The sequence below is a fragment of the Alligator sinensis genome, unplaced genomic scaffold (genome assembly GCF_000455745.1).
Source record: "Alligator sinensis unplaced genomic scaffold, ASM45574v1 scaffold173_5, whole genome shotgun sequence".
Classification (NCBI taxonomy): domain Eukaryota; kingdom Metazoa; phylum Chordata; order Crocodylia; family Alligatoridae; genus Alligator; species Alligator sinensis.
The window spans coordinates 1,035,200-1,054,627 of record NW_005842198.1 but is presented as its reverse complement, the minus strand read 5'-3'; the positions used below and the strand labels follow the sequence as shown (position 1 = coordinate 1,054,627).

The 19,428-nt window shown below is 42.8% G+C and overlaps 1 protein-coding gene across 10 annotated transcripts in view; it reads right to left on the bottom strand.

Moving 5' to 3' along the window:
- The window catches only part of FTO (FTO, alpha-ketoglutarate dependent dioxygenase), a 432,416-nt gene that overhangs the window by 197,526 nt on the left and 215,462 nt on the right, over positions 1 to 19,428 (bottom strand). For 8 of the 10 annotated variants that reach the window (XR_003094760.1, XM_025207543.1, XM_025207542.1 and 5 more), the window contains exon 8: positions 12,226 to 12,350. Coding sequence is in view for 9 of the 10 variants with exons in the window: in XM_025207543.1 (XP_025063328.1) it covers positions 12,226 to 12,350 (125 nt within the window). In the remaining variant the exon portion in view is untranslated. Of the gene's footprint in view, positions 1 to 8,460; positions 9,228 to 9,276; positions 9,739 to 12,225; positions 12,351 to 19,428 lie in introns of those variants that run through there. The other 2 variants (XM_025207545.1, XM_025207544.1) reach the window with 2 other exon arrangements.

Genomic DNA, 19,428 nt, shown 5'->3' with positions numbered 1-19,428 from the left:
AGGTGTGGCGGGTGAGAACACAGGCGGTTAGCCCCAGAACAGGTGGGTGGGGCACAGGGAAAGCAGCCCCGAGGAGGCCCCCTTTTACAGGGTCACAGTGCAGCAGCTCTATGTCCTTGGCGAGACAGGTAGCCACCAAGGCCTCTCTGCTACCTGCCAGATGGTGGGGTCTGGTGCCTCTGGACCCCAACACTGAAGCCATGCCCTTGGCCCACATTGGGAGTGGCTGTGGTAGAGGAGATTGGTTGGTGGTTGGAGTGCTGGCACGGGAAAGTGGATCCCCCTCTTCCACGTCCCCCTGCCTCTGCCCATCTGCCTCCCTGACTCTGTTCACCAGCACCTCTGTCCAGTGATCGAGGGTTTTGCTGCTGCGGATGCTCCCCTTCATGCCAACAGCACATGGACCATACTGGACCGGAATGGATCCAGTTGTTTTTTTATGCCCTCCTTCAGCTGCTTCACCAGTACCTGAATCTCTGGTGAAAGTGGCTTGCCCCAACAAGGAACATCAATTCCCTGGAACTTCTCCATTTCATTCTCAAGCTCCTTCACTATGGGGATCACCTGGCTAAGGACAGCACTGCCAGTGCTGAAGTTCTTGGTGGCCTCGAGGAACGGCTTGAGGGCCACCAAGATCTGAGAGATGGTATCCCACTCATTTTGTTAAGGGGGCCATTGATCCCGATGTCCCCGACCAAGGCCATCTCATGGATGGCCTTCTGTTGCTTGACCAGCCTTTTGAGCATCGGGTATGTGGAGTTCCAGAGTCTCCACACCCTGCATGATTTTGTGCTGCAGGATGCTCAGTTCTGTCTGTTTGTCCTGCAGCATCTTGCCCCCCTTGATGCTCTGGTGGAAGTAGACCACCACCTTCCTGCATTTTGAAATGAGCTGGCTGGTAGTGGTAGCGATGGCACTGTCACCAGGAGCTATGTCCCCCTCCAAGGCATCCCTGACTATGAGGTGGAATTTGTGTGCCACACAGTGGATGCCAACAAAGTTGTCATCATGCACTGCCTTCACCATATTGGCCCCATTGTTAGTGACCATGAACTTGCAAGTGAGCTCGCCCTGCCCAACAAGTCACCCCTGCACCATGTGGTTCCTGGCCACCATGATCTCCCTTGCTGTGTGGGACTCATCCATCACCTCCGTTTGAAGGACAGCCCACCAGCGCCTGACTGATCATGAGGCCATGAGCTGCCTGAACCCTGGATGCTCAACAAAGGAGAAGGACTGTCCATCCAGAGCAAGCATCTCCCCAGTGCTCTGGGTGACCTTGGGAACCCCTTTGTCTCTGCCTTTCCCCCACTGGTCCAGGGTGGCCTACCTCTGCTTCATGGGGACAGGGGCTTTGGAGTGAGAGGGGGACTTCTTTTCAGGCACGCTCCCACTGGTGCCAGGCTGAAGAGGAACAGGGGCAGGGGGGTGCTGCCTCCTGAGATGCAGCAGCATTGCCATGGTGGTGAAGTGTTTCACCTCCTTACCCTGGCTGATCTGATTTTGGCAGTGCTGGCAGGTAGCAAACCTGGGATCATCTGCCACCTCAAAATGATCCCATACTACACTACCCAGCTGCTTCTGGGTTAAGGGTGGGGATCCTACCTTATCTCCCTCCTCACCAGGCAGAGGCAGAACAACAGGACGAACTGAGCCCCCTGCCCCCACAACCTCCTCCAAAGTGCCTTCCAGAAGAGATCTGCCTGTAGGGGAACTTTGAGGGGTGTGGAGAACAAACTCTAGATTCCCCCTCCTTCCCTAGAATTTCCTTAGCTATGGCACTGAGACTCTCTGCTTCCAGATCCACCAGCTCCTCCTCTGGCACTGGAAGGCTCATCATGCTGGGAACTGAAATTGGGGTGGAGACTGTCATGCTGGTGCTGGTGGTTATTACTGGTGTTAGTGGAGGTGGTACAGGTGCAGACACTGCTCCCACTAGCAGCAGAAGGCTCGCTGCTGCCAGGAAAGAGGGTGCATCTATGTCTGGGGGGGAGGGAAGGGACTTGCAGCTTTCTCTCTGTCCCCTCTTCCTCCCCTGCCAGAAGACCTGGCACCTGCCTTTCCAGCACACTTCATGTTTGGGGGGGGGGGGGTGTGTGTGTGTGTTGTGCTTTCCTGCACAGTGATGACACAGTGTCAGGGAAAACACAGATTTCTTTTTGTGCAGAGGAAAAAAAGATAGACTAACAAGAACAAACAAGGGAATTTTGGGGGAAGAATAAGTTGAAAGGGATAACAATAGGGATGGTAGGCAAGAGGAAGAAGGAAAGGATTGGATCCAACTTGCTAGCAAGAGACTAGCTAGTGCTACCAAGCCAGAACCTTTCAGATGCTGCTGCAAGACAGATACAGCTCACAAAAGGCACAGAAACAGATCACTTCACACACAGCCTTATATGTTGTTTCTACATCCCTCCCCCAGAGTGCTGTGATTGAAAGGGAACTTGGGGAAAGATCACAGTCACTGGCCAGCTACAGATGTCAGTATCGGAGCAGTCTTTCCTCCCCTCTTCCCCACCCCCTCCTCAGTTTCTGTTTCCTGCAAGCTTGCCTTCCAAATCTCCAAATCCTTCCAAATCAATTTGGATGCTTTCAATTCAATTCAGACCTTTTAATGGGTCTCCTGATTTGATTTGATTTGATTTGGATTCGGAGATTCAGCCTCTGAATCGGGCCGAATCTCCTCTGAATTGAATCGACTACCAAAGCGTTGCACAACCCTAGTGAATTCATATCACACTCTAATAATAATAACGAATTATACTGATTTTTATAGCAATTTTAGTTGCTTTACATTATAAAATATGTAAATGACCTGTCTGAAACTGAAGCTATTTCTACAGAACATCTATTAGCCAAAAACTTGGGACCTGAATCACCAAGACTGCTTTTGGATTCGAATTTTTAATATCAGCATTATGGTGGCTAAATCCATATCATTGGTCAAGACATTGGACTGACCTCTTAAAACCTGGCAGATATGTACAAAAGTAGGCGTGGAAACAAAGAAGTAAAAAAGTACCAAATATTTTTTATGTAAGAGTTGTCAAAGTGTTGGGTATTATGGCTGTCTATATTGTTTATTTTGTGGCTCTAGGATGAAATAAGATGATGAAGTGGGCTCTACAGTGCTGTAATGAAGAAGCTCATACCACACAAAAAAGGACAGAAATGGAAGTTTAAGTGCTTTGACAGAGTTTTAAAATATGCACCTATAATGCAATATATGCATTATATATGTTTATTGTATATGCTATATATGTTTAAGTCCTTTAAATAGTTTTTTTAAAGAATCCCATTCTTTTTGCACCTAGAGTTTTCACTGCTGTTATTGCATCACTAGCATGAATACAAACGTTTCTGTAAAAAAATAAAAAACATTAAAAAAATTTAAAACATTTTCTCAAGGTTTTCTCAAAGATAAAAGGTCAAGACAGTTACAAAGAAAGCAGCAATAGCTGCTAAACAGCAGTATTTAAATCAAGCAGTCTTTCCACTGAACTTCAGAGTACTTGTACCTATTCACCATTTCAAAGACTTTTGAAAGAAAGAAACAGGTAAAAGACAGAGGCAGGAAGAAAAAGGGTTACTAGCCAGCAAAAAAGTCTGGCAATAAGCAACTGCGGAGAGGTCAAAGGTAAGTCAGGGCAGCTGACCTTCAAGTGTAATAGTAGCAGGAGACCTGAAACTCCACTGTATACTCATCGGAAAGCTGCAAATTTGGACTCCCAATCTTCTTCAAATACTCTTCCTGATGGAGCACTAGCAGCATCAACATTCACAGTGTAAAATGGATTCACATTTAAAGATGTGGTACACAGAAAACTTTTTCCACAAACATTGCTTTTTGCTACATAATGGGGGATTGTTAATTTCTTTTAACAATCTAAATGTTGGTTCTTCCCTTCTTTGCTGGGAGATTCATTAACTCAGATTTCCATAATAGTTGATGTTATTTTTGTCCTTGTCTCAGTTTGTTACTTATGTACAGCATCACACCAACTGCACCTGTCTGCAGACACAGTCAGTAACAGATGAAGTCTACATGATGGACAAGCCTATCAGGGATGGTATAGAGGCAAAGTGGAGCCCCCTCCTTAAAAAAACATACATACTGAATTCCAAAATAAAACAACCTTTTTATTTGCATGTTAGTTAACCAGCCATTAACAAAATGACAAGACAAAGAGTTTAAGGTGTTATGTCTGACATTTGTGATATTAACTATTAAAACAGCGCCCACTGCTATAATGTCTGAAAATTTAAGATTAGTTAATGTTTTTAAACTTCACAACACTACTCCAAGCTATAGAATTACTGTTGTCATTTTGCAGAGGAAGAGTTGAGGTTGAGAGAGGCCACTGGGTATTTAAAAATTCTAGCAGGAGTTAGGCATATAGGTGTTTCTGAAACTCCCATTTTTAAGGCTATATATCCCTGAAACATCTTGCCCCAAGTGACTTGTCCAAGAGCAGACACAGAATTGATGACAGTAGACAGAATTAAGGCACAGCTTTGCAAGGCTCGGGCCTGGGTACAACCTAACCTTCCTCTCTAAGATGGTTTGGATCTTTAGATCCACAGCACAGAGATCCCTAAGACTTGAGCTAACAGAAGAACTACTAGTTCCCTTAATCTTCCAGAATGTTTTCCAAGGTAGACAAGACATGAAATTCCAATATTAAAAAAAAAGCATGAAAAAAAGAAAAACCATAAAGATTTTCTTCAAAAGTCATAAAGCACTAAAAAAAAAAAAAAAAAAAAAATCAGACCTTACTAATTCCTGATTTAGCATGTACGTTTTTGAAGTATCAACTTCATATTAATGTCGTTGTTATTTCTTGTTTAGATGACTAGCACACAGGAACCCTGGTCATAAACTACAACCCAACTCTGCTAGACACTGCAGAAACAGAGAAGAAAAGGTTTCCTAAAGACCTTCAAGTGTATGTATTTCTTATAATGCAAGTATTCCGGATGTAAGTAATTGCATAGCTTAGAGGCAGGACTTTTAGCAATGAGGTAAACCTAACATGTAGCTCTCAAATAGTATCTCTGTCATTGCCTCCTTCAAAATGAGACTATTGCTCTCATGGGAGCAGGGGACCTGTTTCATTAAGTGTATCCTTGGAGACAGATAGACTCAAATGGGATTCAGATTTCTTTTAGAAAAAAACATAATATACCCAGTTCCCAATTCTCCCAGGGTCCAAAAGGGACATTATGACTATCTTCTATTTTTTGCTGATTGATGCTATCAGGAATAGATTTCATAGAAATTTGGGCTCGAAGGAACCCCGGAGGATCATTGAGTCCAGCCCCCTGCCCCCGGGGCAGGAAGTCAGCAGGGATCATAGGATCCCAGCAAGATAAGCATCCAAATATGTCTTGAAGGCATTCAAAGTGGGTGCTTGAACCGCCTCTGGCAGCAGTCTATTCCAAACCTTGAGGGCTCGGAAAGTGAAGAAGTTCTTTCTTATGTCCAGCCTGAATTGGTTGCAGTGGAGTTTGTAACCATCCAATCTTGTCATCCCTTGGGGCGCTCTGGTGAAGAGACATTCCCCCAGATCCTGATGAGCACCCCTGATAAACTTATAGGTGGCCGCCAGATCACCCCTGAGCCTGCGCTTTTCCAGGCTGAAAACCCCATGGCTCTCAGCCTCTCATCATAAGGTCTGTTTTCCTGACCTCTGATCATGTGCGTGGCTCTCCTCTGCACCCTCTCAAGCTTCTCCACATTCTTTTTGAATTGCGGAGCCCAAAACTGGATGCAGTACTCCAGCTGTGGCCTCACCAAAGCTGAGTACAAGGGGAAAATGACGTCCCGGGATTTGCTTGAGAAGCGTCTATGGATACAAGCCAGCATTTTGCTTGCTTTACTAGCTGCAGCATCACACTGAAGGCTCATGTTCGTCTTGTGGTCAACCATGACCCCCAAGTCTCTTTCATCTGTAGTGCTAACCAGCGTAGCACTACCGAGCCTATAAGCATGCTGCAGGTTTTTCCACCCGAGGTGGAGAACCTTGCATTTTTTGGTGTTGAACACCATCAGGTTCTCGTTCGCCCATTTCATGAGCTTGTCAAGATCTGCCTGGATCACCCTCCTGTCTTCAGGTGTGGACGCTTTACCCCAGAGTTTGGTGTCATCGGCAAACTTGGCCAGTCCACTTCTGACACCAATGTCCACATCATTGATGAAGATGTCAAATAGTATAGACCCTAGGACAGAGGCCTGAGGGACCTCACTGGTCACAGCGCACCAAGACTATTTGCTCCCATTGACCACCACCCTCTGGGTCCTACCGTGAAGCCAATTCCCCAGCCAGCGGATTGTGATGAGGGCAAGGCCGCAGTTAGCTAGTTTAGCCAAGAGGTGATCGTGGGATACCAGATCGAAGGCTTTTTTAAAGTCAAGATATACAATGTCGATCTCTTCCCCCTTGTCCAGGTGATAAGTCACCTGGTCATAAAATGAAATAAGATTGGTCAAGCAAGAATCTCTATGTTCTATGTTGTTTTGGTTATTTTTGCCTATCTTGCCTACTAGTAATGTGGGGGATTCAATGGGTTGCTTGTGTTACTGTTAACTCATCTTTCTCAAAGTGTGTAATGTTTAACAGAGGAGTAAGGGCAATAGGAAAAGGTGGGAAAGAGGAAGTTTAATATAAGGGAAACTAGTAATTTAACCTGAATAATCTTCCAACGTTAGGTGAAAATGGGACAGTGAAATCACATGGACAGGACAAGAAAAGGGATGAATTATATGAAGTCAAAAATATATACACAGTTGACACTAAAAGTATTATATATTAAAAGTAGAAATAAAAGACTAGGTGGGACAATGCATAAAGAAGGAAGCCAAAGCCTGAAAATGTATCCTGTAAAGCCCTCTACAACAGAAGAATCTGGCACACGAGTGAGATTTTGGAAAGAAGACTTGAAACTGTCAGGAAGGAACCAAAGACATATGCCTAGCTACAGAATACAGTGGTCCACGGCTTTAAATAAACATGAAGAATTGTAACAGGGAAGTAGGAGTTTTACTTAGAGACTAGTCGGATAGCAGGAAGAGCAGGTACAAGGCTAAACTGATAGAAATGACAGCAGGTTTCTTTCTCAAGTACTTTTCTAATATACAGAATGTTAAAGAGATTAAGAACTGTAGTTTCAGAATCAAAAGGCTTTTTAAAGAGGTTTGACAGTGACAAATTGGAGGAGTCAGATGATATTAGAAGCTAAAGAACTAGTGTTGCTATTTGAAGAAAGATTGTGCTCAAATAAAAAAAACTTATATGATGGAGTTTGCCATAAAGATGAGTAAGACTTTTGTCTTATATAAAATAAGACATGAAAAGATATAAAATTATAAAGTGATTTGATCTCACAAGCATTATTAGTTGTATTAACGATCTCATAAAATGGATTTTCCCATTGTATTATTTCAGTGAGCCAAGGAACTTGGATTTAAGGTATTGATTCTTACAAGATTTAATCATTTAACATTCTCCTGCTCTTTTTGTTGCATAAACTAAAATAATTCTAATTCTTTGTTTACCTTTGCATTATTTCCTTTCAATCATTATTCTTTTCATTAAGCCAGAATGGTCACTAAGTGCTTAGTAAAACCAAAGTTAGGACTTCAGGATTTGATTGAGCATTATTTTGACAAACCAAATAATTGTTAACATTATAAACACTTTTAACTTTTTCTAGTCAAACTTTAACTTCATTATATCATCTACAAACCCTTTGTTCTTCTAAAATCTTAACTCCTCTAAAGGTAAAGGGGTCATTGCAGATCTCAGTGGAGTGGAGTGGAGATCAGAATTTGATTCATACAACCAACATTTCATACAAAGTAGTATTATAGTGAACATACTTCATTTTGGCTTTTGTTTTTAATAGCAATAGCCTCACCCCCTCACACTTACAACTAATTTGTTATTTTGATGTCATTAACTGGTGTTGCCTTTTAGAAATCAAACTGATTTTCTTCATGACAGGGTAGTGTGTTAACAAATGTATTCATTCACAAAATATAGTAAAAGGATAGCTAAATTAAGCAAAGCAATAGCAGTACAACAAACATACCTGTCAGAAAACATTAGAGGGATGATAAAGATATTATTAAGAATGAAAATCACCAGTTTTATTAAACTGTAATACATATTTTGGTGCATTTTTGGACAGGAAAGGTATAATGGTCACTTTTAAAATGCTAGCACTTTTTCACCCAAACTAGCATTATTTTTCACTCTGTGTACCTCTTGCACATCTTGCCACCATGTTAAAAAGAAACATTTATCAGCAAGAAAACATCATTATTTAAATAAAATCTTAAGAGTTTCCTGAAAAATAAATCAGGTGCAAATACTGAACTGTACCCTCCGCCCCACCCTCCACCCCCATCTCACTTCATATGATAATTTCTTCCATGGTCACCACTAAATCTTGATCTATTCCTGCTCTCTGTATGGGTCATTGATTCTAGATGTACCATGGTTATTTTAAAATGTTTCCCTTTTGTAGAAAAAAAGAAAGCTGTCTAGAGCCAGATGGGTAACTTCACACTTCATTTATCAAACCCAATGCATTAGGCTCCACCCTCTCCTTCCCCACTATTGCTGTTAAGCTTCCATATAATTTGGTAATAATTTTCATTATCATATGGTGACCCTAAAAAGCCTACAACAGTTTGCCCAGTCCGTTCAAACTCCACAGCTGTTCTATTTAGCTTCTATTCATTACAGTAGATGCTGAGGTTCCTTCTACTTTATAAACTGAAGACTGACCTTTTGTGAGCAGAGGTCAAGAAGGGGTCAGTTCAAAGGGCTCCAGCAGTTCTTTAACAGCTATAACAACCTGTCCATCAGACACTATCATGCACTACAAACAAATGTGATGCTTTAGAGACTCTGGGCCATCTCTGTTAACACTTAGAGACTATTCATATAGTCCTACCTGAGGTATTACCAATCAATTTAGATTAATTTGCACCTGAAAGGCCCTTTTAGATAGCATCTTCTAGCATCTAAAATGATATGTCATAACCCTAAAAGGAGGACTGTGTGATTTGAACTGTGGTGCTGTAACAGAAATTCAATGTAGTATCAACCAATCATTATGCAGACGACTCATATTACATAAAAGCACAATCACTTTAAAATGAATGTCCAGTTCTGTCCATATATTTTTCATTAAAGGTATCAAAAACACAAGTGAACCTGCTGAAAAAACAAAATGCTTTCATTACTCTAAGAGTACATAAGTGCATAGTAAAGTTTTTGCCATCTGCTCTCTTTTAGTTGACCTAAATTTCTTGAAGTTATACTGTTCATAATGTGCTCTCTAATGTGCAATGTAAGGTAATTAGAGTCATCTGTATTTAACTTCCAGAGGAAAAAAATTCTATTATCTAATCTAGCTGATCCCCTGATAGCCTGCTGAAAGTAAAATACTGTAACCTATTGCCTGCCCTTTGACAAGTGCTAATTATTTCCTGTCCAAGCACATTTTTCTCATGTAATTCCAAAGTACACAATAGACTGCTCTCTAAAACATGGGCAGCTTGCTATTACCATGGCGGATGTTTTATAACTTTCACCACCATACGCTTGATGGCTACCACAGTCAATGCTTCATTCCAGACATCTAGCTGAAGCTTTGATGAGGCAAAGTGAGGTGTATGGTAACAGTCTGTTTATGTAGATCATATGGATGAGACTCTTAGATAGGTCACTGGGATGGGGAACATCAAATGAAAAAAGGATTATGGTTATTTAATACTCAAGGGATGCTTTCTTTCTGAGCTTTCAAGACACCACGCTCTTGAAATTTTCTTTCAGGTGTTTAGTTTTAAAGAGGCCTGCACTTTGTCTGCTATTTAAGCTTTTTCCCAGCATCCCCCTCAAAAAGATTTTATTTTTGTGCCAGAGACTAGATTATATATACTTCTTCAATACTGGCTCCAGCTTCTGATTAAACTCTTAGTCGTATGCAAAGGCCAGAAACAATGTAATCAGACTCCTTTTAAACAAGTCACTATTGTCATGATTGCTGGTATATTGGAAAATTACTGTTAAATCAAATGAAAACTAAAAAGATATACCATTCATTACAACTGTTTATTGCTGGCCTGTCTCTAGAAAGGCCCCCTTTTTCTCTCCATTGAAGTGATATATTCCAAGAAAAGCCCTTAGTGCTTTCTTAATTTACAACACAACCGTATTACTTAGATTATTTACTACTACTATTACTAGTAATAATAATTATATTAAATCCAATATTTAAATACTGGATCCAATATTTAAAACAAAAATTGCTTAAAGTTCTTTGGAAAGGTGGAAAGTAACTGGAAAGTCAAGTGACAATGTGAGGAATAGTACAAAGTACTAGTTAGCAAATTACATTTCATGAGGTATTTTCCATTCTAAGATTGAAACTAATTGATATCAGAACGTCCGTTTTTCTACCAACTAAAATAAATCTTATCAGACAAGGCTCCTAATTTGTTCAAATAAGTGTTACTACATTGTAGTGTTTGAACCCAGGGGTTTCTAGAGGTCATACAACAGTTAAAATAAATACAGAAAAACCAATCAAGAGCCAGGTTTCATAAGCACCACTGACTTTTTGAAACAGAAGTCAATTGCCCAGAATTTTTTGTAGCCATAAAAAATACCAAATTAATACACACAATAATCTCTTTTTGGCACAGCCTACTGGAAATAAAACACACCAATAAACAATGACCTTGATCAACATAATCTCATCAGAATATATATGCTGGGCTAATAAGACCTTGGATACAAAGACAGGACTCCTATTGAGTTTAATAGTACATATGTACATATACAAGAGTAGAATTTGGCCCACAATTACAGTAGGTCTTTACATTTAACTGATCCTCAAAAAGCAAGAACAAAATATTATTAAAACATGTATAAGTAGTATACATGCATTTAAATAAATCTGAGAATGTTAAAGGAAGAGTTAGTTATTTAGGAGCCATAAAAGTGAAGGGCAATTCCATGAAGCAAACCATGGCGGCATACAATGGAAATTTACTGTAGTGAATTTTCATTTTTTTGTGAATAGGCCAGTTGACTAGAAAAGGCACAGTACTTATAAGCAGCTGAAAGTATTATTTATCCATTGTCACTGAAATGCATTTCACTAATTATGTTCTCTAGAGTTGACCATAGTTATAGTTTCATTATTAACTAAAAATGTATACAGTTAAAAAAATACCTGTTTAAAAAAAAAATGTATCCACTATACATATACTGGAATCTTTTAATCTATTTTTGTCAATCGACAGTTGTATCTTCCCTTATTTTATTATGCTCTCTCATTTTTTTTCTTTTTTTGTTGCTGTGTAAAAATTCCATGCACACAATAACAGAAGAAATTGACCACACTGAAGCAGTAGTCAAATACACAAAGCACTGTCAAACACATAATGTAAGCCATTTGAATAAGGTGGAGAGCAGGAAATTCTCCTACCCTTCAACTCTAGTCTTATCTCCCACTGACACTATTATATGAATTCCCACTGGTGATATTTAGATTGTGCATATGTGTAAGCATTAACAGCAATGCAACTACTTGTAGAATTCAGACAATAATACTGTCTATTCTTTTTCAGGTTCTTAAACCGCACCTATCAGCATGGTATCCCAGCAAGTATTATTTATTGGAAGAGTAGGTAAAACCTCTTTTGAATGAAGTATGATTAAGTTGGGTGCATTCTTTTAAGGGGATATGCTGTTTATCAGGGTTTCAATTAAATAAGCTACTGCAGCAATACTGTGAGATCATATATGGAAACATATGGTTATTAAACTCAGACAGAAACATTACTAGACTAGTAAACAGTACAACTTGCATATCAAAAATGTGTCAACTTCCTCTTTGTGTTTTTATTTGAGTTTGTGAATAGTGTGTGTGTGTAGGGCCGTCTCAGGGTCGGGGGGGTGGGCCCCGTGCTTTGGAGGGCCCGGTAGACAGTGCTGTATAGGCCCCCCGGCAGCCACTGCTGGCTCCATGCTCCTACTGCTTGCCATCCCGCTCTCCCCACCCACTCTGTGCTCTGGCTGCTCACCACCCCCCGGCCAGCAAGGGCTGATATGCCCCAGGCCCCACATGCCCCTAAGGACAGGGGTGTGTGTGCGTGCGCGTGCTTTCAAGGCCTAGCTATATTTTCCTATTCTGTAGGGTTCTCACCTTGCTGTCCATTCTTTGCGTAGCTCTTGTCGTTCAGTAAGAAATGGTAAGAAGCAGCTGACTATTTCATTCCTTTGTTCCATGGTACATTCCTCTTTTCCAACTTCACTGAGCACCAGGCTTGTCTTAAAAAAGAAAAAAAACAACAGCAGCATAAAAATTATAATCTGAAAATAGGAAACAAAGCATAAAATTAATAATAAAAAAGCCCATAAGCAAATAAGGACAGTAAATCAATGGCTTTTTATTACAGTTCCACTGCTGACAAATCAATACAGTAAATGATGGTCAAAAATGGCCACCATATATTTGGTATTTAATCAATGTATGTGGCACATAAGGTAAACCTTAAAGTCTCGCTGCCTTAAGTAACACAAGATACTGTGCATTTTTCAAGATACAATTCCTTTTCTTTTGTGTTTTCTGTATGAGCTATTAGAAATAATTCTGTTATATTTTTTCCTTTAACACTTGCAGAATAACACTGGCTTTTCTTTAACACTGAATAACTCAATCTTTATCTATACTGTATCTTTGTAAAAAAATGTTTGATTAAAAGTGCTAAGCCTGTTTCCACCTCCTCTCCCCCCCACCCCCAAATAACCACATGTTTACAGTAAATTAGCAACAAAACAAAAGAACAGTTATAACTGGGGGCTGACCAACTAGTGGCCCATGGGTTGCATGTGGCCTGTGAAGTTATCACATGGCCCCCAGCAGTAGTAGTATCATGTGGCCCCCAGTCTCCCACCCAGCTGCCACTGCCTTTACCATTCTGGCTCCCCCACCTTCCTCCAGCTCTCACTCCATACTCCTCAGACGGTGGGATGGCATAACATAGCCCTTGGTGCTGAGGCAACTAGCATCCTGTACTTCCATGTGGCCTGGTGCCTTACAGGAATCTACAGATGGATAGCTGAAAGTGAGGTAGGGGAACCAAGTGTGGTTGCAACAGTTGGGGATGCCTGCATGTGCACACAATGCAGGAGGGGTGGGGAGTAAGCACCTGCATGCACACACTGTGCAGCCTAGAGGGCCCTTGGCCACTGCTGGTGCAGCTTGTGCGGTATGTGGCCCCCAACTACTTAGAAGCTGGATCGTCCTGGTATAACTGACCAACTCTTCAGTGTCTGGAATAAAGTACATATAGTCACAAAGTATCCATACAATGACATTCAGTCATCTTTTGGACCAAGATAACACTTAGTCCCTGGAGACCACATTATACTTCAATTTGAGACAGACACATTTTATAGCCATACACTGCCATGTTTTCTTTGTATAGCTCGTGAACAGTACAAACTTTATCCGATTGCACAGACTCAAATTTCAGAGTAGAAGGGACTTCAGGAAGTCATCTAGTCCAACCCCCTGCTCAAACTAGGACCATCCCCAACTAGATCACCCCAGCCAAGCCTTTGTCTAGCCAGGTCTTATAAACCTCCAAGGATGGTGATTCCACAACCTCTCTGGGTAACCTGCTCCAATGTTTTACTACTCTCCTTGTGAGACAATTCTTCCTAATATCCATCCTAAACTTCCCTTGCTGCAACTTGAGACCGTTACTCCTTGTTCCATCATCTGAGAACAGTCTAGCTCCATCCTCTTCTGAACCCTGCTTCAGGTAGTTGAAGGCTGCCATTAAATCCCCTCTCAGTCTTCTCTTCTGCAGACTACATAACCCAATTTCCTCAGCTTCTCCTCATAAATCATGTGCTCCTGCCCCCTAAACTATTTTTGTTGCCCTCTGATGGACTCTCTCCAATTTGTCCAGATCCTTTCTGTAGTGGGGAACCCAAAACTGGACATGATACTCCACGTGGGGCCTCACCAGTGCTGAATAGAGGGGAATAATCACTTCATTTAATCTACTGGCAACACTCCTAACAATACAGCCCAGTATGCTGTTAGCCTTCTTGGAAACAAGTGCACACTGTTGGCTCATATGCAGCTTATTGTTCACTGTAACCCCTAGATTCTTTTCTGCAGAGCTGCTGCCCACCTGGGAAGCACCCAGTCTGTACTGGTGCATGGGATTGTTCCATCCGAAGTGCAGGACTTGGCACTTGTCCTTATTGAAACTCATTGTCAACAAAGCAACAAGCCCGAGGGATTGGAGACTCCTGCCCAGGGGGGAGAAATGTGGTGAGGGAAGCCCGAAGACCCGGGGAGATGGATCAGAAAAAACCATGACACAGGAAAACTTACCCTGTGCAGGCACAGCAGCAGGAAGCAGGGAGCAGTGGGCAGTACCGCCCGTGCATTTCATTAGTAAACTATTGGTGCGGCTGGGACCATGTGGAGCCATGACATCATCAGCCAGCACTGGAAGCCAGCTACAAAAGCTGGCTGCAGAGGGAATGACAGGGAGCAGTAGCAACACTACAGCTGTGTGCTCCCAACTGGCACTCCCGGCCATGTTACAGCCCGGGCATGCCAGGGACAGTCCAGAAGAGGATTCTGCCTTCCAGGATGGTGACTCCCTGGACCAGAGACGAGAATGGAACCAAGGGTCCAAGGGCCCAGCCAATCTCAGGGACATGCTAGTGGAAGGAAAAACCACTGCCTTCCTGTCTTTGCCTTTTATTTTCTTAATTATTGCCAGGACCTGGGATAGAGGCTATGTTTAGTTGTTACCCATGCCAGGACCGAGAAGCCTCTCAGGGACTCCAGGGTGGAAGACTGTGTTTTGGCCAGGCTGGCTGGCCTGTCTGACCCAGGGCAACAGTCACAGGGAGCAAGACCATTTCCCTGAATTCTTTAAGCTTTTGCAGGCTAAGCATGACAGACAGTGACTGGTCATCCACTAGTGTGCCCACAGCCACTGCACAGGCCAACCAACCTAGCAGGTACCTACAAAAGACCCAATCGGGGTGACACTGCATGCTGGAACTTGGATGAGCCAAGGTCATCAGCTGCACACCAGAGACCATAGGGTTGGTGCATGGAAGTGGTGTAGGGGAGGCGGAGCCCTAAGGACATCTGTACGGAGCACCTCCAAGTGAGTCTGAATCAAATGGGAACCTCTTGCATCTACTCCTAAGAACAAGATGTGGCAGGTAAGCAATGGGGGCTTCCCTTTGAAGACAGCACCTGGCAGACATTACTGCCAGAAAAAGACAAAGCCAGAGCAAGGATCACCCAGCCCCAAGCTGCTCGAGAACGGCTGTTCAAGCTTAGAAGGACACACTCATGAGATTACTTTTGGTCCAATCTTCCAAACTTGGAAGGGAACTCTGCATGGCATGAAGACAACAGTGTGCCCTAGGGTGGAGCAGGGAAAGCAAAAGGAGCAATCAAAGCTCCAGTATCTGGGGAAATTATAAACTAAGGTTTAGACAAATGTAACAATTGTATACATATCAAAGGATACTGAAACAAACTATTACAGTGCAATTGTTTCATCCGCACAAACCTGTAGCAATACAAATGTAACAAAACTGATTCATTCAGGATGAAAGTAAGGGTGATTTACCTGACTTGAAGTATTATAAGATTGTGTAGAAACAATAGTTACAATAGTTACATAGTAACTACTGTTAAGGGTATAGCAGCTCTTCACATTTGAAAGAGCCACCTGGATACCACGTGAAGAACTGCTGCAGTACAGAAGAAAACCCCCCACAAATCGCACACCGCTGGTTATGACGTATCACCCCTCCCTTGAACCTGTATGGAAAATCCTCAAAAAATTGCAACCCATAGTAGACAGAGACCCTATTCTTAAAAAGATCTTCCCAGAGCCACCCATCCTAGCCTTCAAACAAGCACCGAACCTCGCCAACCTCATCACCAGAAGCAAACTTCCTCAAGCCCAGAACACACCAAAAGGATCCAGACCGTGCCATGACAAGAAATGCAAAACCTGCCAACACATCTCCACCACCCCCACAATTACTACACCCCACAACAGAGCCATCAGCATCCCTGGATCTTACAGCTGCACCTCCAGAAATGTAATATACCTCATCCAATGCACCAAATGCCCTGATGGAAAATATGTAGAAGAGACCAAACAACAACTGCTCACCAGAATGAACGCACACCGGAAATCTATCAAAGACAGAAATACCCAATTACCGGTGGGAGCACATTTCTCACAGGAGGGCCACTCTCTCTCCAATCTCTCAGTCCTGATCCTCAAGGGAAACTTACACAACACTTCCCAGAGATGAGCCTATGAGCTCCATTTCATCAACCTCCTGGATACTAGAGATCATGGACTAAACATAGACATTGGATTGTTGATACATTATAATCTGCCTGGCAACTGACTCCCCAGCCCAGCATCTGGCTTCTTTACTTTTCATTCCATCCAGGAAGAGCACACACCAACTGCTGAAACTTCCTTAGCCTGACGAAGGGGTTTTGAACCCGAAAGCTTGCTTAATAACTATTCTCCAACTATTTGGGTTGGTCTAATAAAAGATATCAAATTCACCCAAGGAACCTTGTCTGCCTAAAACAAGAGCATGAATTCAATATGCCAAATAAGAATGTGAAGGGCCAGATATGGCTTGCTCTGCAAGAGAGACAGGAGAGCATGCGAGTAAGAATCAGCTTTGCTGGAGCAGATTTTCAGATATACGGGCATCTTTAGATGTGCTGCACAGGAAAGAAGAGGAGAGACACTTTAATTAGAGCTGATCTAATTAAACCACCCTCAGCATCTTGCGAATTCAACGTCCCACACTTCAAAATGGTGGTGGGGGTGTTTTAACTAAAACTCATTTATTGGTGTTAAACCACCCCCTGTCACCATTCTGAAGAGTTGAGATGCTGAATACATGAGACACCAAGGTTGTTGTAGCGTGCCATTTAGCCTACTCTAGCAGACTCAATTAATTGAGTCTCAATTAATTGAGTCTGCTCTGTGTGCTAATTAACACACACTGGAGCGGTCATTAGGCATGTGTTTAGGTGCCCTATATGCCAGTGGGATTTTGAAAAATACCCTATATATGAATTATGCACCTAACACCAAGTGGTGTCCCATTATAATCTAGAATTTATGTAGCTAATCAGTTTAGGAGCGTTGAAATGTCATTAGGTGACTACCTACATCTTTAGGCACCTAATACTTTTGAAAACCCAGTACACCATGGCTGTGGAGTAGCACCATTACTTAGTTTTATTGCTATTGTCTGTAGTAAAGGCATAACCCTTCATTTTCTGCACCAGAGGAATTGTCCTTTTTGTAGTGGAGCACAGCATACACTTCACCTTTTACTTCTGAAGTGTATCTAGATTTTCTCAAAAGAGCCCTATTTTTGCATGGATCCTCTAGTCCTGAGAGATGGGAATTGCTATGGGAACGTGTGGCAGATTGCAAGAGGTCTGCCCAATATTATATAGGTCATAGATGGGCATTACATTTCTAGCAAGAAATTCACCCTTTTAGGGCCACAAACAGAGGGTATACAGGCATTCAAGTGGTTTGTGGTAAAAAAAAATATAATGATTCTGTCACAAAATGTTAGCTGATTCAAACAGAAAATTCTCCAGGGAGAGGAGTTATCTAGCATCAAGGGCAACTCCTGTGCATTTTCAACTGGCAGGACAGGGTTCCTAGAAACCCCAGTATCTTAAACCCCCTGTTCTCCTTTCCCCACATCCCAGTGCCACTGCCCCCTGCCTTGTCCTGCTAATCCTCTGATTGTGGGACTACTCAGTGGGGAATCTTCATGGCCAGCAGAGTTCCAGTTCTACTGGCTGTAAGGTTTCCTTTGACTCAGTATTCTCTATTGTGGCAAGGTCCCATGGAGCACTGCCATGGCTGCTAAAGCATAGGCTCTTACCTATGGCCTGAAAGCTATGGCAAGCAGCCCTCTCCTTTTGGCTACAACACTGGCAAGAGCCAGTGCTCTAGCTGTGGATCCTGGGAACAGCCCTGGTTGCTGCAGGGTGAGCAGCAAAGTCCAGAGCTGCCCCCTATCCTACAGGAACTTCAGGAAAAGCTCCTCTTCCCACAGGGGCCATGGCTCCTCCCACTGCCACAACCCCCGTGGGTACAGCTGGGTAACCCACAAGTGTGTGTGTGGGGGGCAGGGGGCAGAGGCCATGTCTTGCCCCTAAATTGGCAACTCTAGGCAGTGCTTGACAGCCTAGGGCACTGCCCTGGGGCTGCAAGTACAGCTTCTGTTTGCCTCCTGTTCTTTCACCGTCTTGCAGGTAGCTGGGGACTGTTAGCCACTGCTGCTGCCCAGGGACTGATCCAGTCCCAAGGTAGCTCCCAGGGCTGCAAGCACTGCCCCACCTCTCCCCTGCAGATGTTTCCAGCTGATGCCCACATGACATCATCTGGAGACAGGCTGTCTGCTGTGGGGGCAGGAACAGCAAAGGAGCAGCTCCCCATTGCCTTCTGGCTGTAGACTGCACCTTTGAGGTGATTTTGTTGCTTTCGAGCCAACGTCTGCACACCTCCCCAACCTTCTCACCATATTTTCCTCGTGTTCCAAATTCCCTGGAAATGCTTAATTTCCTGCAACTGAATGTCTATTTATACCCATAATCTCTGAAACAAGTCAAAGAGGGCATTTATATGCAAGAAAAGGCTATTCTCACCACATATCTATCCAGATTTGCAGCCTCCTCTCTAACACCACAAAACAGCCCAATGGCCAGAAAATACTATGAGTTTCTGGAGTGTTGTCCAACTAGTAGTGCCAGCAGCCACCTCTCCCACTGCAAACAGAAGCTGTGATAAGAAAGAGTCCGGGAGCCCATGTGGCACCAGTGCAGCCTGCATACCAGTACCCTCTCCCCACTCCTGCAATCTCTGAGATCCACTGCAGCCTTTCACAATTTATAGCAGCCCTGTGAAATGCTACAGGCCTGCTCTAAACTTTGAAGATAGCTGAAGAAAAGATAGCTTGACAGATTTTCGTAGTAGGGAGGCTCAGAAGCTTAAAACACCTCACCAATCCTTTTCTATATTTGTAATGGGAGGAACTGTGACACTGCCAAGAATCTGACCTATGGGATCTGCCAACATTAGCAGCAGAGACTTCTACTGTTTTGCTGTTAGGAATACACATGACTTGACCTTCAAGATAACTATACTTGCTAAAGTCTGTATTTTTATAAATAGCTATGTATAACATGTTTGACTCAGTCAGTCAGGTTTTGTGCATCAAACTACACTTGTAATGCAACACGCATCATACCTCATGATGGCCTCTCTCACTGCTGAGGTATGTATTT